The sequence below is a fragment of the Lactuca virosa genome, chromosome 5, assembly GCF_052849685.1.
Source record: "Lactuca virosa cultivar CGN04683 chromosome 5, Lactuca_virosa_CGN04683_v6, whole genome shotgun sequence".
In the NCBI taxonomy this organism is placed as follows: domain Eukaryota; kingdom Viridiplantae; phylum Streptophyta; class Magnoliopsida; order Asterales; family Asteraceae; genus Lactuca; species Lactuca virosa.
The window spans coordinates 417,861,839-417,888,715 of NC_136430.1; the positions used below are offsets into that span (position 1 = coordinate 417,861,839).

At 32.2% G+C, this 26,877-nt stretch overlaps 2 protein-coding genes and 1 long non-coding RNA gene across 5 annotated transcripts; 2 read left to right on the forward strand and 1 right to left on the reverse strand.

Moving 5' to 3' along the window:
• The first annotated feature begins 3,739 nt into the window (after window positions 1-3,739).
• ABCI12 (cobalt ion transmembrane transporter) lies at window positions 3,740-7,416 on the forward strand. The gene is made up of 7 exons (XM_079048513.1): window positions 3,740-4,304; window positions 4,905-5,021; window positions 5,174-5,410; window positions 5,495-5,659; window positions 5,740-5,815; window positions 6,144-6,208; window positions 7,048-7,416. Exons 1-7 carry the CDS (start codon window positions 3,948-3,950, stop codon window positions 7,198-7,200), a joined length of 1,170 nt encoding a protein of 389 aa, XP_078904639.1. The 5' UTR covers window positions 3,740-3,947; the 3' UTR covers window positions 7,201-7,416.
• A 5,327-nt stretch (window positions 7,417-12,743) lies between these two features.
• Window positions 12,744-18,719, reverse strand: LOC145112339 (uncharacterized). Of its 3 annotated transcripts, none has more exons than XR_013710509.1 (5): window positions 18,582-18,719; window positions 18,435-18,514; window positions 18,193-18,261; window positions 12,951-13,207; window positions 12,744-12,846 (listed from the first exon to the last, which is right to left on the reverse strand). It is a non-coding gene; the product is annotated as an uncharacterized LOC145112339 (long non-coding RNA). The 3 variants fall into 3 exon arrangements; XR_013710510.1 differs by having other exon boundaries at window positions 12,745-12,843; XR_013710508.1 differs by lacking the exons at window positions 12,744-12,846; window positions 12,951-13,207 and having other exon boundaries at window positions 14,899-18,261.
• Window positions 18,720-25,138: 6,419 nt separating this feature from the next.
• Window positions 25,139-26,067, forward strand: LOC145114041 (uncharacterized). The gene is made up of 3 exons (XM_079050057.1): window positions 25,139-25,376; window positions 25,534-25,545; window positions 25,592-26,067. Exons 1-3 carry the CDS (start codon window positions 25,139-25,141, stop codon window positions 26,065-26,067), a joined length of 726 nt encoding a protein of 241 aa, XP_078906183.1.
• Window positions 26,068-26,877: the final 810 nt, after the last annotated feature.

Below are 26,877 nucleotides of genomic sequence, written 5' to 3' on the forward strand. Positions count from 1 at the left end.
GTTGGATTGCCATACATATCGCATATTGGGTCCACAACCTCCCGGTTGGATTACTCTGGCCCACAACCTCCCGGTTGGATTGCCACATATATCGCATATTGGGTCCACAACGTACTCAGCTTGTACACTTAGCGTACTCGAGCCTTGACCAGAAATGGGGTCTTTGACCTCGTAAGTGTAGCGTACCTGGGGTACACCCAACGTACTCAACTGCTTCCTTCCCTTCTATTAAGAGCTTCATTCCTTAAGCTCTTTTGTCCAAATTCCAGATCTAGTCCTCGAATATTGTTCTTAACCATAAAGTTTCCAACTTTATGGTCTTTCATGGCTATTAAGTGCTCAATACCAAAAACCCTAACTTCTAAACTCATTAAGACATCCCAACTCATGCATGGAAGGGACCTAATGATCAAAATTACATTTTTATGGTTCCTAATGGCCCCATAATGGATAAAGTTTCCAACTTTATCCATTAGAATGGCCCCAACAACCAAGATTCAATCTTTAAGTCTCAAAGGGACCAAAAGTGCATCTTTTCCAACTCAATCCATTAAGTCCAAGTCTCCAACATTCAGATCTGAATCAATATGATGTTTAGATGGGTAAAGTTTCCAACTTTATCCATAACAAGGTCACAAACTTTCAAGATCTAAACTTTATGTACTAAAATAACCAAAAGCTCATCCAAAAATAGTTAGATCTAACAAATACATCATCAAAATTCAAGATTTACACCTCCAAAAGAAAGATCAAGGTGAACAAGGTCAGGATCTATAAGCTCCAATGCAACCAACATTTATCCAATGAGCTCCTTCTTCTCCAAGATGCACCAAGAACACTCCAAAGCACATTACAACACATTCTTTTTGCTCACAAGGCTCAAACTAGGGTTAGGGTTTCCAGGAAGGACGTTGAAGGGATGGAGGCTGAAAATGAGAAGGGTTTGGGGGAGTTAAGGAGCTTGAATAGGGATCAAAACTCTCAAATTAGGGTTTGGCATTTGATCGCGTACACCCAACATACGCCTGGTACGCCCAACGTACTAGGTTTGTCCTCCGCGATTGGTCTTGTGTAGTACGCCTAGTGTACGCCCCGGTACGCCCAACGTATGTGGCTTAACCCAAAACCGTCCTAACTTCAACGATCATAACTTCTTCGTTACAACTTCGATTTTGACGATCTTTATATCCACGGAAAGTTGAGGAGCCCCACAATATTATATAAATGTCCTGGTCTAAAAATTTTTCGAACAAAAATCCATATTTCATGCAAGAACCCGATCTATGACTTTTCCCTTTTTACCCTTCGGCCCAAAACACAATTCAAGGGTTAAATCTCTTAACTATCAGTACCTCCTTCCATAAGGACTAAACTTTTCCTCTTTAAGGCCCAAAGCCTTACACAATCGACTTCCGGCCCACGGCCCAAAAATAGAAGGAAACATGATGTTACATGGAGTCTATTATGAATCATGATCTCATTATGCTTCGGTACTACTTCATAAGAAGTGTAAATGTTGTATTAGTTGTTGGTTATCGATTTTTGAATGAATATACATGCAATACGCTGATGTAGATATAAGTGTTGCATTCTAAGTTTGGTTCGAACTTTGCTAAACAAAGGGTAGGTATTATAAGTAGTGATGCATGCTATCTGAGCCTCCATACAATCCATATGGATGTTATTGTTTGACATATTTATTTAAACCAAAGTGATACAACCTTAAGACTCCTTTGACATAATGTACAATGCCTAACAATATCAAAGTTCTAAATAACGTAAGGCGTGACTTGGCGACAATGTCAAGCCTCAAACTTTTTTGAGCTGTGGAAAGCCAGTCGTTTGTAAAGCATGACTTAAGGCGACAATTTTATATATAATCAATATATATATATATATATATATATATATATTCATTTTTTTCATTTTTTTTATACATATGTAACTTAAGACGATATTTTGTCAAAGCTTGGCGTCAAGTACAAGCCTTGATATGAATTTTACTTTCTCGTACACTCTTAGACAATATGGTATGACCCTGTAGAGGGAGGTCAGGAACAAGACATACCATGCTTGTATGAATTTTAATTTCTCATACACTCTTAGACAATATGTGTATATATTTAGAATACCCTTTGTATGAACTATTTGAAATAACCATTTATAAAAAAGAATAATAATATATGAGAAAATTCATGAAATGACCATAGGAAATGGGTTATTTGAAGATTTTAACCATGAAAAATCATGTTTTGTAAAATGACCATGACTTCCGCAGAGGGGGGCTCTGCAGAAGCCTTAAACCTATGAGGAATAGTACTGTCTCTGAGGAATTGAGGTGACAGGGGTAATATTGTAAAATCACACAAAAAAAATCCGGTGCCTACTTGCTTGGCTGCGGAAGTGCGAACGGCTTAGGCCGTTTGGGGGAACGTTGCTGCGGAACGAAGGCCGGAACACGAACAATCGAACGATCGAAGAAAGATTGTTGTTACAGATTGTTGCGTTATTTTAATTTTTATTTATTTATTTATTTATTTTTATTTATTTATTTATTTTACGATTTTGAGTACCATTATCTTTCTTGAATCAATTATATGCTCTTTAGGGTGTATCCTAGTTTAATTGATAAGAAACATTTAGGAAATCCCAATTTTTGCCATGGTTAGCCGAAGAACAGTTCTTCAGTGGTGTGCGGATGAAGAACAAACTGCAGAGGACATTTTTTCGGATCCACAGAAGCCTCCGCGGAATTGCATTTTTTTAAAAAAAATTGTTGTTTTTTTGTTTTTGTTTTTTTTTCCACCTCATTTCCTCATTGCTGTTCACATTCTTCAGAGCTATAGGCTTCCGCAGAGAAGGTCTCTGCGAAAGTCATGGTCATTTTACAAATCTTAGGTTATCATGGTCACATTCTTCGTACACACCCTATAATTTGGTCATTTCATGAATTTTCTCATAATATATTAAAAAATCAAAGTATGTACAAAGGTCTCAAACATCACGTTCAACTAAAATTCCTCAAGGACAATAATTATGTCACGTCCTTATTTCATTGTATATTAGTTTCATCTATGTATTTATGATCTAATTTTAACATTTCCACACCCATATCAATTGCTACCACCATATTATTGTCGATACTATGACCCATATGTCCTATATCCTGAGTTGTTTGGGTTCGACCTTTTTGAATTGCTACATTAACTAGATTTATCATGCCTTCGGCCTCATGGTGTGTTTGGGATTACTTTTTAAACATAAAAGTTCTTTTTATAAAAGGACTTTTTGTAAAAGAACTTTTACTAAAAAAAAGTGTTTAAAATGTGTTTGACTTGACTTTTAAGACTTTTAAGTGATAAAAACTAAAAGTCACAAAAAATAGAAATTCCTATCTTTTGTCCAGCCAACTTTTCCTTATTAACTAAAAGTTGATTTTAAAAGAACTTTTTAATTTACCAAACAACTTTTGGTAATTTTTAACTTTTAAAAAAATTAAAAATAAAAAAGATGATTAAAAATGAAAATCAAACACCCTCTTAGTTTCCTTGTCAAAAGATCTAAAGAAAAAGAATTGGATCTTTAGGAAATTTTTTACAAAAGCATTATAATTAGGCCAATATGTAAAAAACTTTTTTTTTTTTTTTTTGCATAGTAGGAGGGTATTTACTTTTTCTTACTTAAAAAAAAGAAAAATGTTGGTCTAGATTTCGAACTTTGGACTTCAAGTAGGCCATGCTGAAGAGTAATATTGACTCCGTTTCATCGCCATCACTTACCGCCGGAGATATCAACACATAAACGCTGACGGCCACACAGCAACGTAGAATCGTTGTTCTCGTTCATCGCTCCCTAAAAAATTCACGGAGATGGCGATGAGCCGATGACAGCCACCTCTGCAGTGTAAGCCAATTTGAAGCAAAGCTTTTCTCTTAACAGTCATCTAAATGTACACCCCACTTCTCCAAATCCACCCAACCACCAATTTCGCATCCCATTCACACTCTTCTCAAAATCCCCTTATCTTCTTCATTCATCATTCTCAATTTCCCCAAACCCCAAACATTCCTAAGCATACTTATTCATCCCTTTCTTACAACCGAAAAACCCTGTTTAAAACCCGTATCAAATGTACAGAAAATAGCGATTCTAATCCACCAAAATGGGAGCGACTGTTACCAAAAAATATTATCTCAGCTGAGAAAATCCTCAGGTCGATTGCAGGGGCAACTTCTAGTCCAATTTGTCAGTTCATATCTTCACCCACTACTTTCTTGCACTCCGTGGATCCCAGAATAAAACTGGTTAGTTTCATTATTTTTCCTACTACTTCTTTTCGCAAGCGTGTTCAATTGGGTCGTGGATTTTGAACTTTGGATGCTGTTTTCAATTTGTTTTTCTTTGCCAAAGTTAAATTTCATTACATTCTATGCTCGTTAACGAATTAGTTCAATAAATTCATGGATATTATTCATGATTTCGATGGGTTTGTTCGTGTATCCTAAATCTAGGTTTTTGTGAAAGCTAGAGTGACAGAAAGAACTCAATTTGAAACCGGGTTCTTATAAAACACTCACAACCAAGTTGAAGGACCATTTACCTGAGGAATGACCTCACTTTTTAAGTATTTGATTTCACATAATGATTTTCTCTATTCCAATCACACTTCTCTTCATCACATTACATTGTAAAATCTCAATTTCAACCCTAAATTGGTTATCTCGAGCAATTTAGGGCATCGATAACCATTCACTTCTCATTAATGGAGTTAGTTCATTGGTGATACTGACATCCTCTACTCAAGATTCAAGTAGTATTCTCTAGTGTGCATAATAATTACTTCACAGGAAGATTTAAATACATCATTCCCACTCTTTAAAGTTCCTATATTTCTTTTTTTGCAGGCATGGCTTCTTGTGTTAGTTGTTTTACCTGCAAGATCTCATATATACATGCGTTTTGGATTAATCTCTTTTCTTGCTCTATTGTCTGCATGGATACTACCAAGACAAGTTTGGATGGTATGTATAATGTATCACCATTTTTCTTATACCCAATAATGTCAAAAAATATAAATTCTTCAACTTTATAGAAAATTCCATCACCATCATTATAACACAACAAAGTTTCCTTATAACATACTCTTTTCTTGAATCCCAAATACTATTTGTAGGATCAACTAGGAAGAGTTGCCCTGTTATCTGGGATTCTGTTCATAATGTTAGGGTTAGGTGCAGATAGTGTTCCCATGGTTGTCCAATCAAGAACCCCACCACCTTCAATGATGGGATTACCAAATATTCCACCATCTTTTCAAGGTTATTCATATCTACTCTTCAAATTAGGACCTTTTCAACTTACAAGAAAAGGATTATCTGTAGCTAGCACATCTGCTTGCTTAACCTTCACTGTAAGTTTCTTTTTCTTTTTCTTTTAAAACATCACCTTATGAGTAAAAAATAATACATTGCCTATATTGTGATTTTGGTTGTAGATTTTTCAAAGTGCAAGTCTTTGTTTGACAACTACTACACCAGAACAACTAGCATTTGCTTTACAATGGTTTATGAAGCCTTTGGTGTATGTTGGTGTCCCAGTTGCTGAAGTTATTCTTACTCTTCTTCTATCATTGAGATTTATCAACCTAGTCTTTGATGAGGTGAGGTGGATGCTATTTTTGAGATTTATTATTAGAAAGAATCGAATCATAAATTGTGAAATTTACTATGTTCATGGTAGGTTCGGATTGTTGCATTGGGAATTGTATCACGGAGGATAAATTGGAAACAACTGGCTACTATGGAGACAGTCGAAGGTAAATCCACATCTCAAATACATCATGTGACACATGGCATGACATAACATGACATGACATGACAGAGCAGACAGAACAAGTTATACTGTGTTTGGCATAGATTAGACTAGTAGTGACCGAGTGATGTGAATGGGAGATTAATTGCAGTTATTGGTCTCACCCGAAAAGATAGATTATGATCTATGAGAAAGACATAAATGCCCTCATCATTGAAAATAGCCCTAGAAAGCCTAACAGAACCTCATTGATCTTGAAGACTAATTATGTTTTTGATTTATGTTTGGTTCGATGTTGAGAAATCACCCAATTTTCTCTTGTGGAATTGCAGTTTTTTTTACGTACATTCGTCGGATCTTCAAAAATATTTTTAATCATGCGGAGCAGATAACCCAGGTTTGAATTATTTGTTCTTCACTTCTTCTTGATTGTTATATTTTTCAGTGAATTAGAATGGCTAAATGCAAGAAGTAGCAATTTACTTTTATTGATTTGTTTATTATATCATTCCTAATTTCATTTCTTACTATTGCAACATCATACTTTGAAAAATATACCAATTATAACAATGTCATCGAAGTACAAAGTGATTTTCACTACTATAATTTCTCTTAGATTTTTTAAAGTATAATTTCATAATAAGAAAAAAGGGTTAACACCAAATTTGGTTTTAAATGTCCTGGATTGGTCCCTGCTATAATGTATAGGTACACAGGTTGTCATTATTATTATTATTATTATTATTATTTTTTCAATTTTGACCCAAATGTTAATTTTTTTTATGAATTTGGCCCAAACATTTTTACAAATTTGCACCAACTCTTTCACAACTTTGGTTTTACTTGTTTTTTTACAACTATTTTAACTAAGTTCTAAAAAACATGTAAACACAAAGTTGTAAAAAAAGTCAATGCAAATTTATTAAAAAAGTTTGGGTAAAAATCGTAACAAACATTTAAACACAGGTCAAAATTGTAAAAAGGAAAGTTGGTAACTTGATGTAATGTAGTGTGTACATTTTTGAATTAGTAGTCCAAATTTAATGTTAACACACTCCCTATTCCCTAAGAAAAAAAAAGATATATTGAAAATACAATGCTATAAGAATATCCAAAGTAGAATGCTTTAAATAATAAGAAAACAATCGAAACTACAATGAAAGGAAAGTAGTTTGCTATATCTTTCTTGCATTTTATTTATAATTTACTTAGTGTTGGTGTTGACTGTTGATGTAGGCAATGAATGTGAGAGGGTTCAGGGGTGACTGCAACTCCCACAAAATTTACTTCTCATCGGCTTCTTCCTCAACAATCACAAATATTGTATCCATTATCACACTAATTGGACTTATAGCTGCTGCTGCTTTCTCTGAATATATGTTTGTCTGAAGGGATTCAGCAATCATCAATATCTGTATATTTGCACTTTATTCTCCATCTCAAGAAGCCAAATGTCTTCTTTATGTTTTCCTTTAGTAATGTGGAGATACGCATAGCTTTAATTGGTAACATAGACCCATTAAAGTTAGGGAAAACTGCAAAAAAATCCTTACATATTGGCCTCATAATTGATTTAGTCATTATATATTTTTTTATTCACTTAAAGTCCCAAAAACCGGTAATCGTATCCAAATTGACTATTTTACTCGGATCTACTTTTAAAAATTACACTTTTGGCCTAGATTTTTTTTTCTTTCTACAAATTTGGTCCAAAATTTACATTTTTGGCCCAGATTTTAAATTTTATTACAAATTTGGTCCAAAATTTACCTTGCTCAAATTTCAGAATTTTGTTATGAATTCATCATAACTTTAGTTTTTTTACAACATTTTTTCTCAAAAAAAATTTCGAATATATTTTTTCTTTATAAAATCATATTTATACAAAAAAAAACATATTTTCACATAAAAAATCTTATATTTTCTATATAAAAACTTTTTAAAAAAAAAAAACTTTTCTGTATACGAAATATCTATTTAGAAAAATAAGTATTTATTATGTACATAAATATATACAAATACATTTTAATAAAAAAAAATATACAAACATGTATTTTACAAGAAAAAAATGTATACAAACATCTATTTTATGATAAATACATATTGTAAAAACATATTTATATATACCCAAATAAGTGTTTGTATACATTTCTTTTGTAAAAATCTATTTATATATTTTTTATAAACACCTATTTTATAATAAACACATTTGTATTCAAACACGTTTATATATAAAATGTATACAAACATGTATTTTATAAAAATATATTCAAACACATTTTTATAAACAAATGTATACAAAAATATTTTTATAAAAAAAAATATACAAACATGTTTTTGATAAAAAACATCATTTGAGAAGTAAATTATCGACAATTAAATTATCTTTTTAAATGTATACTCTATATAATAGTTATATAAGAATTAATACCATAAAATAATAACTCATATTCAAAATTCAAAAGGAAATTTGATCACTGATAAAAAATATGCGTCTTCAAATTAAAAAAATAAAAATTATTGTCATACAACTTTTTTTTCAACCCACACAACGTTATATTTTTGTTTCAAACCCAAAATAATATATCAAAATGGGTTAATATCCAAGTTATAAGTTACCATCGTCCAAAGAAAATTAGATTTCACTGTTAGGGGTTTGCCTCTTTATTACCTTCGTGTCAAAGTTGGGTGCCCGATCATACATGTTACCGAATAGAAATAATACCGAAAGAAACTATTCACACCATCGTTTAGCGTGGGTAAAATGCATATACATATATATATATATATATATATATATATATATATATATACACACACACACACACATACATACACACGTTTACTTTTAAATAGGTGTTTGTATACAAATATATTTATAATAAAATAGGTGTTTGTATATATATATATATATATATATATATATATATATATATATATATATATATATATATATATATATATTGTAAAATATGTGTTTGTATATATATATTTTTTTATAAAAACGAATTTGTATATATTTATGTACTTAATAAATACCTATTTTTAATAAATAGGTATTTTGTATACAAAAAAGTTTTTAAATTTTTTTTTATATAGAAAATATAAGATTTTTTATGAGAAAATATGTTGTTTTTTTTTTTTTTTTTTTTTTTTTTTTTTTTTTTTTGTAAATATGATTTTTTTAAAGAAAAAACATATTTGAATTTTTTTTTTGAGAAAAAAAGTTGTAAAAAAACTAAAGTTATGATGAATTCATAACAAAATTCAGAAATCTAGGCCAAAATGGTAAAATTTTGACCAAATTTGTAATAAAATTTAAAATCTGGGCTAAAAGTGTAAATTTTAGACCAAATTTGTTATAAAATTCTGAAATCTGGGCCGAACGTGTAATTTTTGAAAGTCGGACGACCTGTTGACCAGGTAAAAGAGTTAAATTGAATACAACCGGTTTTTAGAACTTAATTGAATAAAAAATATATAATGACTAAATCGATTTTGAGGCCAATATGTAAGAATTTTTTTGCAGTTTTCCTTTAAAATTACGCAAAATACCATTCCCCCTTTCATATAATATCAAACTGCACCACACCGCATGTATGTATATATATATATATATTAAATGCCATATATAATTTTACTTTTATTATCTTAATTTAGGTGATTCTCTTTAATATTTGTTGTCAAAACAATGCTCGAGTTAGACTTCAAGAGCAGCTCCGAACATGAGACTTAGGAAAACATAGATCTTCCATAAAATATTATTAATATAAATGTAAATATAATTTATTTAAAGAAAAAATTTATTAATGTTAACATTTTGTCTTTCACCGGAGGGAGGGCATTGTTGCAAATATTTAGATATAATATTATTTTTAGCCTTAGTTTATATTGAAAATATTAAGTTAATTAGTAATTAAGTTAGGTTAATCCATACTAAATACTGAAAATGTGCAATAATATAAAGTAGGATGTTTATTAAACCGCAAAACCGTCTAAAAGTGTACAAACCACACCATATAATGTAGTACCGGACTCTTGCGTTGTGGTTTACGGTTCCCAAAAAATTCAAATCGGCACGGTTTGCGGTGTTAACTCTAAACCGCACCGCAAACACCCCTACATTTTATTATAAATAACTGATAACATTAACTTTTTATGTTATAGTCAAAAGCAAGTCTAAACATATCAATATTAGAGGTTATAATATAGTGTTATATTATAATAGATATTAATTATTAATTTATCATAATGTTTCATTATTGTTATTTGTTTAAATAAACTTATTCATTTTATAAAATGATATATTAGCAACTGTGACACATAAATGTATAATTTAATTATTATGCTTTTGCACTGTTATTACTTATAAAAGAAATTAAATATCATTCTACCTTTTATTTTTACTAATCTTCCTATCAATTTAAATGATGACATATGTCATATTGGTATATTAAAATATCATTAAATGAGTATTTAATGTTACACATGTTAGTATTTAATTGGGTAGGAGGATTTGTAGGAATAAAAAGTAGGAAGATATATATATATATATATATATATATATATATATATAGTTATAGTTACGACCAATACCAATATCTGATAACAGTCGCGGAGGTTTTGAGGTTTCTTGTACCAGTATATATATATTCTAATTTAATTATGAAAATATCTTCAAAATGACTAATTAGGCCCCCTAGTTTTAAGCGGTTTTTGAGCTTACGGTATATGTATACCATTAAATTTAGGAGGAAATTACTAATGTAGCCTAATTAAGTAATTACTTAACCATTTTTAGCCAAAAATTAACAATTATCCAAAAATAGCCCACGAAACCGTAATTAGAGTGTGCTACTGTTTCGCCAAATAGTTTACTTTTTTGGGTTAAGTATATTTTTTTTTTCATTTTGAACATCTAAAACCGTAGGTTATTTTAAAACCTATGGTTTCTCTCGACAAACTACGATTTCCTAAACCGTAGCCTACTGTTCTGGATTAAAGTCTACGGTTTTAATTTTTTTTAAAAAAAAAAAAATTAAATGGAAAGTAGTTTTTTTAGAATTATTTTGATAAAAAATATTGTTTGTAAAATATAGAGTAGTTTTTTTATTGGTTATAACCTTTTTTTTAAAAAAATCGAAAAGAAACCCATAGGTTTAAGGGAACCTACGGTGTACAACTTTTTAATGCACAAACTGTCATTAATTGATTGTACACCGTAGGTTTCCAAAAAACCTACGTTTCACTTATTTTTTTTTAAGTTTTTTTAAAAAAATCATGGAATCATAATCATTGGTTACAGGTTACAACATTTAAAAAAAACGAAAAAAAAATCCGTAGGTTTCATACGAAACCTACGGTGTACAAGTCCACACTGCACAACCTGTGCATCGTGGACTTGTACACCATAGGTTTCGTATGAAGTCTACGGTTTTAATACTTTTTTTTTCGTTTTTTTAAAAAAAAGTTATACCCATGTACAAAAACTACTTCTAATCAAGAATACGGTTAAATTTTGCTAAAAATTAGACGTAACTCGTTGTTCTTCGGGTGTTCAATTGAGAGAAAATAATAGGCAAACCAAGAAAAAAAAATACTAAAAAGTAACATAATCTGAAAAATTATACATTATATACTATGGACCGATGAGCCACGAAAGAGTAGACGAGCCGAGAAACAATATCCCATTGCCATAAAACAGTAGATTACCCCCCTTTGACCGTAGTCAACTCTAACCATATACTCTTTCAGGGGCTAGTTTTGGCTAAAGTCTTTTTTTGATTATTTTTGGATAGGTAATTAATGAAAATGGTTAGATTAGTAATTCCTCTGAATTTAGTTATTAACAATTAACGGAATTCCCGAAGATCACTGAAAAAAATCAAATCTAATCCAATGTTTTAAAAACCGGTTTTTTAGTTGAACCGGTATGACTACCGGTTTCCGGTTTAACCGGTTCGACCGCTGAGTAAGCCGGTTTCTATAGTTTTCATCTTTTTTCGTATTTTCATACACATACATACATACACAAATCAAGAATTTGATGTCCACAAGTTCAAACATTAAAATATACATGAAAACAAGTTGTAGATCAATCTAAATATATTAAAATAACTCATAACCATAAATTTTACATCAATCCTAGTGCATTAAAAAGAAAATAAAGTCCTAGATGAATATAAACGCATAAAAAAACTTCATAACATTTATCATTTGTTTTTATTCAAAAAAATTTCAATAAATGTGAAAAAACTACCAAAGTTTATTATGCAAAAGGTTTCAATTACATGTGTTTTTATTCAATTTAACCGGTTCAACCGGTTTAATTGAACCGGTTCAACCGGATTTTTGTAAAAACCGGCCGGTTCGATCCGGTTTAGAAATAGACATAAAACCGGTGATAGTTGAACCGCTCCCTTCCCCAATTCCCGGTCCAACCGGTTCGACCGGCCGGCTCAAACCGGTTTTTAAAACATTGATCTAATCTTGTTCAGTTAGGAAACTAAGGCTGACATTTCATCAAATCTAATCTTGTTCAGTTAGGAAACTAAGGCCGACATTTATTTTTCACTTAACCTACTTAATCTTTAAAAAAAACTAATAATATATATACTTTGTTTCTTTTTTACTTAATATTAAAAAAATCTCCTAATAAATTAAATGGGGAGTAGGAGGGTTTATAAGCTCAGACGTGTATTTTTCCACAATTGCCCTTACCTCTTCCAAATAAAACACGTTCCAGTAAAATCTGATTTCCCTGAACGTATGAAATCCCTATTATCTCTCTAACGTTCATCCTGTTCTTCCTCCCAAAACGTGTGATCGTTTCAATATATATTTCATGCCACTTTTCTATTTTATCGTACCAAAAATTTTCAATTTGATATTCTTCCGTCTTCTGTTGCAGCGTCTCCAAAAAGAGTCAATCTTGCATTCTTCCTCTCGTCAAACAGGTATGCTTCATCTCTTAATGAATTTTTGGATCGATTTTTCATTTGTGCATGTAAATAGGTTGTGGTGTATGATATGCTACTGAATATAAGTAGAAACCTCATAAAAATATGATCGATAAATTAAAAAAAATGGAAATTAACAGTTAGCAAAATTGGCGTCTTTTTTTTTTCTTCCGTTCCTACCTTTTCTTCGGTGATTCAAATCTCCACCGGTGGCCGGACAACTCGCCATTTCAGTTCTCTCTTTCTCTCTATCTCGCTCTCTCTCTGGTCGTCGGACTGCTCGCCGCCTCCGTAGGCTCTCTCTCTCTCCTCTCCGCTTGTCACTAGACTGCCGCTGTCAACTTCGCTGTGCCCTCTGCCGGCTGCCGCTTTCCTATCCGGTCTCCTCTCCGCCGGAGTAAGAAAGAAGGTGTATCTCTTTGTCTGTTTCTTTCTCACTGAAAGATAAATAATTAAGAAAAGTGGCTGTGAATAACTGAATATATCTATCGAAAGATATGAAACAGACTCAAGCCTTAAAAGGCTAAAAGCTGCAAAACACAACTTTTACTTTATTGAATAAACAATTTTCTTTTGTTATTTGTTAATTGTTATTCTTCTAAAATGTAAATGAAAAAGACAACTAAAAATCTAAAATAATCAAAGATCAAAGATTCATATATAACTATAACCAGAAGGAGGGCGGGGGCGAATGACTTTATCTGATGAGCTTGAAAAATCAATTAATTTTTATTCCACGGTTTTTCATTTTATTAAATTATAGATAGTATTTATATTCAATAATCAAATGCATATCAATTTTATTAATGAACTTTCTTTCTAATTTCAAAATTACCAAATTAAAGATTCATTAATTTTTCTTTATTTATTTATCTAAATTATTTGTTTAAATTTAAAAGAAAAAAAAACACTTTAATTTTTATAATTCAATATTTTCTCATTTTTATTATAAATTCATACTTTTCAAATGTTTATAATTTTATATTTAGTTTTTTTTTTAAATAAACCCATGTAATACATGGGTCTCACACCTAGTGTGGTACTATACGATTAAGCCATTAAAATATGTGACAAAAATTTAAAATAAAACATTAAAAATATACTTTTATAGACAAAAATACAATTGGAAAAATACATGTGAACTTGAAAGTAAGCCATTTTCATATTATCTATGTCAATAAGGTGTCATCGATTAAAAACCAACCTACTTCTGTATAGATGAAGTTGGATTTACGAAAGAACAACACAACTTAGCCTCTATTTTAGTCAATATTTAGTTACATTAGAGGAGAGTTTCTTTTAATGGTTGTCTAGGCCTCTGGGTATATGAAATCTTGATTTTGGCCTACTTTATGCATTTTTACAAGACTAGTGGATAGAGTTGCAACTAAAGACAAGTTTGCCACTTTTCCCAAACATAGAAAACTTGGATTAATTCACATTTGATTTTGGTATATTAAGGTAACAAATTCATGTTTATATGAATTCTTTTACACGCTTATCACCATTTTTCCTACTTGACGACCTTTTATTGTAAAAAAAAATCATTGGATAGTTATTCATTCAGATAATCATATATAGAGTGCTGAATAAACCTAAACCTAATGTTTAATCAACTTTTCTATTGTTTTAAACCTAAACCCAATATTGAATCAATGAGCATATTCCCGTGGACAATTACAAAGTTAACTACAATAGGTATACATGGTATAAAAGTTGTATAAGGATAATAGAGGATGATGGATCAATCACAACATAATGCTTTCTTTTGGCTTGATTCTTAATCATTTTATCAATACTTGCATGTTACTAAACCTATTAATTTATAGTTTATTAATTATACAACTAATACAAATATTAATACATAGCTATACATGACCACCTATTTAGGTTACAAGATCCGTGAAAGTGACAGCACAACAACAATCCCACATAAATTTTAAATAACTTAAGGCCGGAGGGCACATGGGAAGCTTCCCTCATTTTTTGCCTGCCACGTCATCATTTCCTCCACTTTTCTTTCCCTCACCAAAAGTCAAGGTGTGTGTGGGAAACTTCCTTCATTATATATATATATATATATATATATATATATATATATATATATATATATATATTAAATGAGTAATAAACATAAAAATTACTAAAAAATAAAAACCACTTCATTAATTTAAAATTACATTAAAATAAGCAAGATTAAAAATAAAAAAAACTAGAAAACAACAAATATTAAAAAACACAACTTAAAAAACATAATTAATATCTGAATTTTGAAAAACCAAAATACGTCATTCGGAATCGTCGTCATCGTCATCATCATTCTCATCAACATCATTCTCGTCCTCGTCATCCGAATCCTCGCTCTCGACGAACATATCTGAATCCTCATCTGATTCGTCAAACAAATCATCGTGCCAAAAACTCTGTCGACGACTGAATGTGAACCCTATAAACGTGCTCCACCAAATCAACACGAACGGCCATTGAGGCACAATGCCCAAACCCAATGCATGCAATCGATACTGCCTAGCATTCCTGGGAACCCATGCTTGTCTTCATGCACCGTGTACAACTGGTGGACATCGTTGATAGTTGATTTGCGCAAATGTCGTTGCCCGTACACCAGAGTAATAACTTTGGAGAACTTGTACACACATTCCCGAACGGTACGTTCAGACATCCTTAAATACTCGTCCCATTTGTCTGCGCCTATGCCGTATGCTAACTAACGAATTGTGACCGTGCATTTTTTAATCGGAGAGAAACCTTTTTTTGCGTCTACCATCCGGCTTCCATTGGAAATATGGAAAACGGCCTTCCAAATCGCCAACAATACGTAAGAAAAGCTCATTCCTCATCCGGAACCGACGTCGAAACTTTTCAGCGTACACGGTGTCATCTGCAAAGTAGTCTTCTACAAGACGATTGTGCCCAACTTCATGATTTCTACGCAACGACGGTTTTCTTAGTTCATTTCGTGGATGTGAAGTTTGGTTTCGTCAGTTTTGAAAATATGCAACAGTCTTCGCCATGACGGAACCGACAAATAATGCCTCCACTTGAGCCGTTGAATCGGATGATAAAGATGATGACATTGTGTTTTAGTGTTTTTTAGAGAGAATATGTAGAAATGGGTTAAAAATAATGTTGGGTTGGGTTGGGTTAGTATATATATTGGGGAAAGAAATAAAAAAAAATAAATAAATAAAAAAAAAAATCAACCAATAGGAACCGGAAAGAAACTTCGGGAAGCCCTCCCCCCACCTCCTCCCTGCACCGGTGTTCCGACACTCCCGGTGCGGTGTTCCGACGAACGGGAAAGGGTCCCGCTCCCCCTTACCCCGACGCTCCGTCGAGTCTTACAAATTCATTTTTTTGTACTTATTTAAAGGGGATCATGTAACAGCTAAAAATATCCATATAACCCTCGAAAATAACACGAGTAAAAACGTAAATGTCATCTACTAATTAATGTTCCGATAGATTTAAAGTTAAACAAAGGGAAAATGATTTATTAAGGTAATTAACTTTTCGGTATGTTCACATCTAGGTAACTATCTTTTTTTTGTACACATCTAAGTAACAAAATTGTTGGAAGTGTTCACATGTGACCATTATGACTTGCTATAGCAGGTTAAATCCTAGATGTGAACACTTTCAACAAGTTCGTTACCTAGATGTGTACAAAAAAAATAGTTACCCAAATATGAACAAAACGAAAAATAAAAATAAATTACACAAATGGTCCTTATGGTTTGGGAGAATTTGTGTTTTTGGTCCCTAACTTATTTTTTTAACTCGGATGGTCCCTACTGTTTATTTTTGTTATGCGTTTGGTCCCTGTCTTACCTAAAAAGACTATTTTGCCCTTATTAATTTATTTTTTAATTAATTTTCTTATTTATGTATTTATTTTTTTATATATTTAAAAAAATTAATAGACCCCACATATCTGTATCTCCTCACCATAAACCTCAAATCTCAAACCACATTTGAGAAATTTAATTTGGATGATCCCTACTGTTTATTTTTTTTGCGCGTTTGGTCCCTGCTTACCTAAAAAGACTATTGTGCCCTTATTAATTTATTTTTTAATTAATTTTCTTATTTATGTATTTATTTTTTATATATTTAAAAAAATTAATAGACCCACCTCACCGTAAAACTGAAACCACATTTGAGAAATTTAATTTGGGTCTTACCGGTCACCATCCCATCTCTCATCCTCCCCAACTTCTATTTCTTTTCCATCTTTAGTAACATCGACGTCTTCATCATCCTTGTTTTTTTGGTACTTCAACTCTGGCGAACCAACACCATAACCTACTGTCTCTTCATCTTTAGTGGGTTGTGGTGTTGATTCGACGGAGTTGAAGGACCGAAAAAAGAAGGGATGATGAAGACGTTGATATCACTAAAGATGGAAAATAAATAGAAGTTGAGGAGGATGAAAGATGGGATGGTGAGGAGATAGAGATATGTGGGGTCTACTAATTTTTCTTAAATATATAAAGAATAAATACATAAACAAGAAAATTAATTAAAAAAGTAAATTAATAAGGACACAATAATCTTTTTAGGTAAGAAAGAGACCAAACTCGTAACAAAATTAAACAGTATGGATCATCCGAGTTAAAAAAACAAATTAATTAAAAAATAAACAGTAGGGATCATCCGAGAAGATACAAATATGTGGGGTCTATTAATTTTTTTAAATATGTAAAAAATAAATACATAAATAAGAAAATTAATTAAAAAATAAATTAATAAGGGCACAATAGTCTTTTTAGGTAAGAAAGAGACCAAGCTCGAAACAAAATTAAACAGTATGGATCATCCGAGTTAAAAAAACAAATTAATTAAAAAATAAACAGTAGGGATCATCCGAGAAGATACAAATATGTGGGGTCTATTAATTTTTTTAAATATGTAAAAAATAAATACATAAATAAGAAAATTAATTAAAAAATAAATTAATAAGGGCACAATAGTCTTTTTAGGTAAGACAGGGACCAAACGCACAACAAAAATAAACAGTAGGGAACATCCAAGTTAAAAAAATAAGTTAGGGACAAAAACACAAATTACCCTAAACCACAGGGACCATTCGTTTAATTTACTTTTACTTTTCGTTTTGTTCATATTTGGGTTACTATTTTTTTTATACACATTTAGGTAATGAATTTGTTGAAAGTGTTCACATTTAAGATTTAACCTGCTATAGCAGGTCATAATGGTCATATGTGAACACTTCCAACAAGTTTGTTACCTATATGTGTACAAAAAAAAGATAGTTACCCAGATGTGAACATACCGAAAAGTTAATTATCTTAATAAGTCATTTTCCCTTAAACAAATCCAAAAAACAAAAATGAAAAACTATTTTACCTTTGGGAAAACCAAAAGTGAAAAGGTATTTTACCTTTGGGTCGTTTTTGCTTATGCTTGGAATAATCTTCAAATTTCCAAGTGAAGCTGTTCCCTTTGAATCCTTAAACGAAAAAAAAAAATCAGTCATCAATAAAAACCTACAACCTTATATTTATTATCCATCTTCCTCATCTTCCTGCTATGAACCCCAAAATCAAAACAATGGAGCGAATAAAAAAAGAGGCAAAGTTCATCTATTATTCCGAAAAACAGAACCAATAATAGAACCAATACCTTATTTAGAAGTGACGAAGAAGCTGGCAACAATATGAAGATATGTCCACACAAATTTGATTATATCTGCACTTGCAGACCTGGATAGCATTTAGGCAGGGGTGAAACGATTGCAAGAAAGGGGAGAATTTTGGGGAAACAACATACCTGATTAGGTCCCTTAAAGATTGAGCCGACGACGACATTTAAGGTTTCTTGATGAAAACGCTAATTTTCAGAAAGAGGAAGAGTCGACTAAGTTGTAAATTGAAGCCTTTGTTCTGGTATCATCCTCAATCTGTCGGAGGCGAAAGCAAAAGACGATAATTCGAGGAAAGCAAAAGGAAAAAGACGATGAAACCAGAGAAGATGCAAAATCGAGGAACCGATTATCACTAGTAACACAGCGAGAAACCTGCCCTAATTGAATAGAGAAGGAGGCGAGAGCGAACAGAACATCGGAAGCCGGTGAAGAGTTTCAGTCGACACAAAATCGAGGAGGAATCGAGAGACCGAAGTAAGGGACTGTAGAGGAGGTCTGAGCAAAAAGGAAATGTCGGTGAATCAGATAAGCAGAGGTGGGTTAAACACCTTGTTCCCGAGTCGAAATTAACGAGGGAAACGGAGAGAAAAGAAGAGAATATGAGAGAAAGAAGGAGTCAAGAGTGTTCCCGAGTTTATTTTTTGGAGTGATTTGGGAAGAAATGAAAGGAAATCACAGTATTCTTTTCTCTCCTAATCTTCCTCCCAAATCGGAGAGATTTGGAGAGAAGAGAATCCCTCATAAAAAAAAATCCCTATGATTACCAAACTACCCCCGTACAACATTACAGGAAAAAAAAACCGATGCTTCTCTGACAATGATATAATTGTCCACTTTTAGTTTTTATTTCTTTTCCTTCCAACTCAGGAACAAAAAAATACACTTTACTTTATTTTCATTTCCTTTCTTTTCTCTCCATATTTCTCTTCTTTTCTTTTCTTTCTTTTAAATGAAACCCGGGAACAGGGTGGAAGAGAGGAAGAGATGAAGACGACGAATCAAGTAGAAGCACAGGAGGAAAAACATGGTATCCGGCTAAAAGCAGTTGCCGGCTCCAAAACAGGTAGTATTGAGCCGGCTCAATAATAATTATTTATAGTATGAAATATAAGTAACTAAAGTCATATTGTTGGTAAAACGTAAAAGTATAACGCAACCAAACAAAATAAATAAATTCAAATAAATTCATTAGTATGGTTAGACTTTTAGAATATAAAATATATCTACTAATCATCAATTAGTTATACTAATTTGTATTTTTGTTAAATTTAGTTGTTGTTATACTAATTTGTATTTTTGTTAAATTTAGTTGTTTGTTTAATATATAAGTTAGTTATGTTATTTTGTTATTTTACTTTGTTAATTCATAATTGATTATTTCTTTTAAACTTATTTATAAGGTTGTTTTTGTAATTTTAATTTTCAGCCTCTTCAGTTTTGATGATCATGTTGTGCCCATAATTTTATAACTAGTCATCAAATGAGTGAAACTATATACAAATCTCATTATACTAACTGTATAACTCAACACATGCTCCGACAATATATATACATAACTGCCAAATAACCTAGTAACGATTAATATTTTGGGATATATACATTCTAACAAGTGTACGAATGATTCCAACCTGTAACCGATGTATCCAAGACATCATAAAATAACTTCACATTACCGTCATTCATTTGCAATTTTAAAATTTAAAACTACAACACCATGCTTACTCCAGCAGCAACAACAGAAGGTCGACGGTCAAGCTCTCGATTGGTAAAAAAAGGTTTGGCGTCCTGAAGTCAGTGTCAATCCCTACTAGCTTAGTTGACAAAGTTATTCAAATTCCGTCGGGTAATGTTTGTGATAGTTTATTGCAGACACGTAATTAGTATATGTCGATGTTATCTTCCCGTTTTATCATGTTGTTGTACTAATCTTATTATGAAATTTTGCAAAAGTTCAGACACCGTATCTACTCCTTGGAGCAAAGAATAAGCGGAATGAAAGCATGTCTAATTGTACATATCAAGTTTTTGTGAGTCTAGCATTGCATCCTCCATAAAAAAGATAAACCCTTAGGAGCAAGGAAAGAGTTCACAGTGAAAGTTAGAACTCCAATTGGACCTCCTCTTAGAAGTCTGAAAGGTAGGATGTCTCCCAACAAAATGAACATTATTGTTTTCACAGCCTTTCAAGAGATCAACGTGTTGCTGTTAAGAATATGGGTTTGGGTTTGTTGCTTAAGATGAATATCCAAAAGCTATCATCTAAGGTGTTGTTTGTTTTTTCGAAGCGAAAATGCATGAAGTCTGCGGACCACCTCTGCAACCCTCTGTAACAGAAGAGGGGGACCAAACGGCTACAACATTTAATAAAAAATCAGTTTGTTTTATAACCTCTGCAGACTGCTGCAATAAGTTAAAGTAATGTGTGAAGAGGTTTGAAGCAGAGGGTCCGGTGCTGCACTACGCAGCACACGCGTAACAGTATTTAAGTCAGAAGTCTTTTGTAAAACAAACAGCTGCGAAGGGTCATGTGATGCGCGACACAACAATAAATGGTTAGAAGTGGTTTTTTTAGAAAAAACAAACAACACCTAAGTTGACTTACTGTTTGGTTGATTACTACGATCCCACAACAAACAGTTTCATTCTACAGAATGAAACCTTCCCCTTAATAAAAAATAAAAGTACATTTAGGCATGGGTTTACCAAACTTAGGAATATACATTTACAAATCAACCCTCTGCAACAACAAAAATCCCGTTTCCTTATAATGGAAAAACTAGTTTTTGGATGAAATAAAAATAACACTAACATAGGAACACATATTATGCTTTAGCTTTTCCAAAATTAAGTGTTTAAGTTTTCACAGTATGAACTTTATACGAAATATTATACTAGTAGTTTATATTACAAAAAATACATTAATGATCTTTCTTAAGCTAGAAAGTGTGCATCACATCGAATGCTGAAAATTGTGTCGGTTTTTGTTTAAAAACATATTATTCTAGCATTTACACCATAACTAACAATAGATTAGTGACAATGCATAAATTTATTCAATACTTCATAATACCATACACTTTAAATGTCAAATTTCCAAACCAAAATCTATATGAAATAAAAATAACATTAACATAGGAACACATATTCCAACAAGTAAATATAAAGTCTTAAAGTTATCGAAATAGCTTTTTGTGTGACTGCAATTTTTTGGTTTTATTATTAAGAGAAGTTCTCCTATCATGATGAACATACACACCACAACATGTGCAACGCCTTTTTGATTTTAGTGCCCTCATCTTTGCCTTCCATGCTGCATTGATCACTCGTGTCCTTTTCCCACCTCCCTTATTTCTAATTCCTTTTGGAACCTCTATGTCAACCTTTTTGGTTAATTTCAACCCGATAACATTTTCGATTATATTTTGAATGTCATTCTTTTTTGGCTTGATTGGGCATTATTTCTCACACTCTATTCTTAATGCATTCGACTTTCCAACGAGATCTTGTAATTTATCCTTGTCATGCGCAACTGTATTGATACATGATTCTGCAGCACTAGATGTTTCTTTTATAATCTTGGATGTATCAGTCTTGCATAATACCCAAGGTTGTCCCGATGTGTGCTGCTCCGCTGCTATGATATCTTTTCGCCATCCCGGTAGAATATAAATTTCCGAAATCTTGCGAACGTCATTTTCGATGAAGACCCGCAAAACATGACAACATAGCACACCAAATTGTGTAAACATCCCGCAAGAACATTGTACATTGTGATTGCTCGCATTGAATGATACCAAAATCAATAATTATGATCGGTGAATTTTTTTTGAATATATACTAACAATTGCAAAAGCTTACCTGTAATTCCGCATTTTCACCTATTTTGTTGTTCTCGAAAACAATAGTGCATATGTGTCAATTATAATATTTCGACACTGACTTTCGGAAATACATCGTGTAAGCTTTCTTAATTTTTTTGGACCTTCAAGAATATCTCCATAGTGTAAATCTTAGATGCATGTTGTTCAATTTGTAAAGGATCTATCACAAAAATCATCTTGGGGTTAGTATTGTTTGATTTGACATCTAGTTGCAGTTGTTCATGTCGTTGCTTTGATATGGCTGTATCAAAGTTTAACATGAAATTAACAAGCGAATTATTGTTGTTGACAAATCCATTAAAGAAAGAGTTTCAGCTTTCCGAACGGAATGTTGTCTTTATCAATCCGCACATTGGAATATGTCGAAAGTATGCGGATATCCAATAATATCTTATGTTATACATGTAATCTAACCATTTGTTATTTCTCAAACCAAACTCATCCAACATAATACTTCATCGTCATATAAATTCATGCGAATCTATGTATGTATTCCAAACAAGCTTGTGGATTCGACTCTTGAATGCATTATTCTTCACAGTGTCACTTGAAACCTAGAATATTATGTAAAATGTTAGCATATTAGAGAAATTTAATTGTATAATAATGAATTTATTTTTACATAATGTACGATATTACAATCACTGATTTGAATATTTAAAAACTTCTACATAGACCCAATGATTTACAAAGGCCCATCAATAGAAAATCAGATGTCAAGTTGTCTATAGTAGAAAAAGACTTGTCATCAAATAATATGCATAAATAATATGCAGTGAATTTCAAGCCCTATTAAACTTTTTGAATATGATTTGGAAATTCCTAGAAATCATGTTACTATCATTTTTCAATTTAAACTTCAACCCAATATGTATTTGAATACGCAAGTCTAAGTCGACTCATATTTGTATTATTACTTATAAAGAATTAACAAAAAAAGTATTAAGATGTGACTATCAATATATCGATAAAAACTAATAAAAAAATATCATATATGGAAAGACTTTTAAAGCCACATTTCATATCTTCAATTTATCTTTAACTGAAGAAATTATACAGTTACATAATGCATAGCTTACCTTATTTTGAAGTTTGGTCATGATATGCCATATACATAATCAATGTTTTGATGTGGGCATAACTGTAGATATTGCCTGAATTAAGGCGGGATCTTGATCAGTAAGTATTACGTTTGGCGGTTTGCCATGTGCCTCTACAAAAGACTTAAGCAGCCATATGTAGGATTCAACCTTTTCGTCCGACAATAGTGCGACACCGATAGTCACAATTTTTTGGTGATTGTTTATAGCGGTACATGGGACAAAGATCATCTTGTAGATGCGTTAAATATGTATGTTTTCAAACTAGTTACTGGATGATCACTTTATATTAATTAGTACATGTAAATTAAAGTTTACATGTTGATATGGTATGTTGCGTTAATCGAGATCACATCATAGAACTTGGAGTAGTATTCTTTCGATGTTTCATCTGCACAAATTACACTAGTCAATGCTTTCCCCCTCATTTTGTAGTTATATTAAAAGTTAGGATATGTATCTCTTCTACACAACAAGTGACCAACAATACACTGTGTATATCTCCGATAAGCTATTCATTGTGAAAGCTGCAATACTGAATATTGGAACAACAAAAGCTTACAAATTGAAGGCAGCTATGATTTGAGGTTATAGTAATCTTAAGTGTGAAATATAAGAATTTCCGGAGAGATTACACAAGTATAGTGGGGCCAATAGGTAAACTTACATTTACATGTACTAATTAATATAAAGTGATCATCCAGTAAGTAGTTTGAAAACATATATATTTAATGCAGGTACAAGACGATCTTTGTCCCATCTACTGCTATAAACAATCTCCAAAAAATTGTGACAATCAGTGACACACTATTGTCAAACGAAAAGGTTGAATCTTACATATGGCTGCTTAAGTCTTTTGTAGAAGCACATGGGAAACCGCCAAATGTAATACTTACTGATCAGGATCCCGCCTTAACTCATGCAATATCTACAGGTATGCCCACATCAAAACATCGATTATGTATGTGGCATATCATGACCAAACTGCAAAATAAGGTAATCTACGTATTATGTAAATGCGTAATTTCTTTAGTTAAGGATAAGTTGGAGATCCTAAATGTGGCTTTAAAAGTCTTCCCATATCTTATATTTTTTTATTAGTTGTATCGATATATTGATAGACACATCTCAACACCTTTTTCTATTTATTATGTATAAGTAATAATACAAATCAGGGTCGACTTAGGCTTGCATATTCAAATAGATATTGGGTTAAAGTTTAAATTGAAAAGTATTAGTAATATGATTTCTAGGAATTTCAAAATCATATTCGTAAAGTTTAATAGGGCTTGAAATTCACTGCATATTATTTGATGACAAGTCTTTTTCTACTGATTGACAACTTGACATCTGATTTTTTTTTCTATTGACGGACCTTTGTAAATCTTTGGGTCTATGTAGAATTAGTTTTTAAATATTCAAATCAGTGATCATAATATCGTACATTATGTAAAAATAAATTCATGATTATAAAATTAAATTTCTCTGATATGCTAGCATTTTACATAATATTCTAAATTTCAAGTGATACTCTGAAGAATGATGCATTCAAGAGTCGAATCCACACATGAAATTATATGACCATGGAGTATTATGTTGTATAAGTTTGGTTTGAGAAATAACGAATGGTTAGATGGCATGTACAACATAAGATATTATTGGATACCATCATACTTTCGACATATTCCAATGTGCGGATAGATGAAGACAACATCCCATTCGGAAAGCTCAAACTCTTTCTTTAATGGATTTGTCAACAATAATAAATTGCTTGTTAATTTCATGTTAAACTTTGGTACAACCATATCAAAGCAACGACATGAACAACAAAAACTAGATGTCAAATCGAACAATACCGACCCCAAGATGATTTATGTGATAGACCCATTACAAATTGAACAACATGCATCTAAGAAATCTTTAAGAAATCTTAGACGATGTATTTCCAAAAGTCAGTGTCGAAATACTATAATTGGCACATATGCACTATTGTTTTTTAGAACAACAAAATAGGTGAAAAGACGAAATTCCAGGTAACCTTTTGCAATTGTTAGTAGATATTTTAAAAAAATCACTGATCATAAATTTTTGTTTAGGTATTATTCAATGTGAGCGATCACAATTTACAATGTTCTTGCGGTATTGTTTGTTGAGGTTTGAAGGTCTTCATCGATAATGACATTCGCAAGATTCCGAAAATATATATTCTACCAAGATGGCGAAAAGATATCATAGCAGTGGAGCAACACACATCGAGACAACCTTGGGGATTATGCAAGACTGATACATCCAAGATTATAAAAGAAACATCTAGTTTTGCGGAATCATGTATCAATATAGTTGCGCGTGACAAGGATAAATTGCAAGATCTGGTTGGAAAGTTGAATGCATTAAGAATAGAGTATGAGAAACAATGCAAAATCAAGCCAAAAAAGAATGACACTCATAATATAATTGAAAATGTAATCAGGTTGAAATTAACCAAAAAGGTTGACATAGAGATTCCAAAAGGAATTAGAAATAATGGAGGTGGGAAAAGGACACGAATGATCAGTGCGGCAGGGAAGGCAAAGATGAGGGCACTTAAACCAAAAAGGTTTTGCACTAGTTGTGGTGTGTATGTTCCCTGATGGCGTGCCTAAGACGGCACGACAAAATCACGCTTAACCGAAGCGCCGAACATTCCAATCGGGCTAAGCCCAGCGGGCTCAGCGCCCGCCAGCGCCCCTGGGGACAGAATGCCCAGGCAAGGGGCTCGCGCCCGCCAAAGAACGCTCCCAGCTGCAAGACAAAAGAGACGATCAGGGGACAAACAGTGGGGTCAGGCCATTACCGCCAGAGCTAATAAGAGTGCCCTAACGGTTGAGGACGCACGACCTTCCAATCAGCGCCTCTGATCTTGTCTCCCCAAAAAGCGATCTTGTCCAGTACTGTGACACCAGTCAAATTTTGGTCAAAAATAAATTGATCAATAATCATAATTGGGATGAACCAAGTGGTAGAGTTTGTAACAAGGTTTCCAAAAACATAAAGAACACTGAAATCCGAGTTATAACGAAAAAGTTATGACCAATCGAAAATCCGCGTCAAAACCGGCAAAACACTGTTCAGTGTAAAAAGTGAATTTTCGATAAAAGGCTTTTTAGCCTTAACAATCTAAATGAAAGTTGTAGTTTATGTTAAACCGAGAACTTTCATAAAAAGAACGGAAAAATCTGACTTCGTATGAGGAAGATATGATTTTTCTAAGTTTCAGTATAACAGTGTACAGCTAAAAACTCGAAATAAAGATCGAGCGATTTTTAGCCGACACAACCTAAACGAGAATTGAAGGTCTCGTCGGTAGTAGTACAACGGTAAAAAGACAGACAAAAACGGACGTCGGATGAAGAAGTTATGAATTTTTAACGGATTCCCGTCCCGGTCTGTTTAAAATAATA

What these genes read in the sequence shown, in the direction of transcription:
- ABCI12 (XM_079048513.1), top strand. Translation starts at nt 3,948, where the DNA reads ATGTACACCCCACTTCTCCAAATCCACCCAACCACCAATTTCGCATCC. An exon ending in TACCAAGACAAGTTTGGATG is followed by an intron (nt 5,022 to 5,173) that starts GTATGTATAATG and finishes TACTATTTGTAG; the next exon opens with GATCAACTAGGAAGAGTTGC. An exon ending in ATGCGGAGCAGATAACCCAG is followed by an intron (nt 6,209 to 7,047) that starts GTTTGAATTATT and finishes CTGTTGATGTAG; the next exon opens with GCAATGAATGTGAGAGGGTT.
- LOC145114041 (XM_079050057.1), top strand. Translation starts at nt 25,139, where the DNA reads ATGAAGACAACATCCCATTCGGAAAGCTCAAACTCTTTCTTTAATGGA.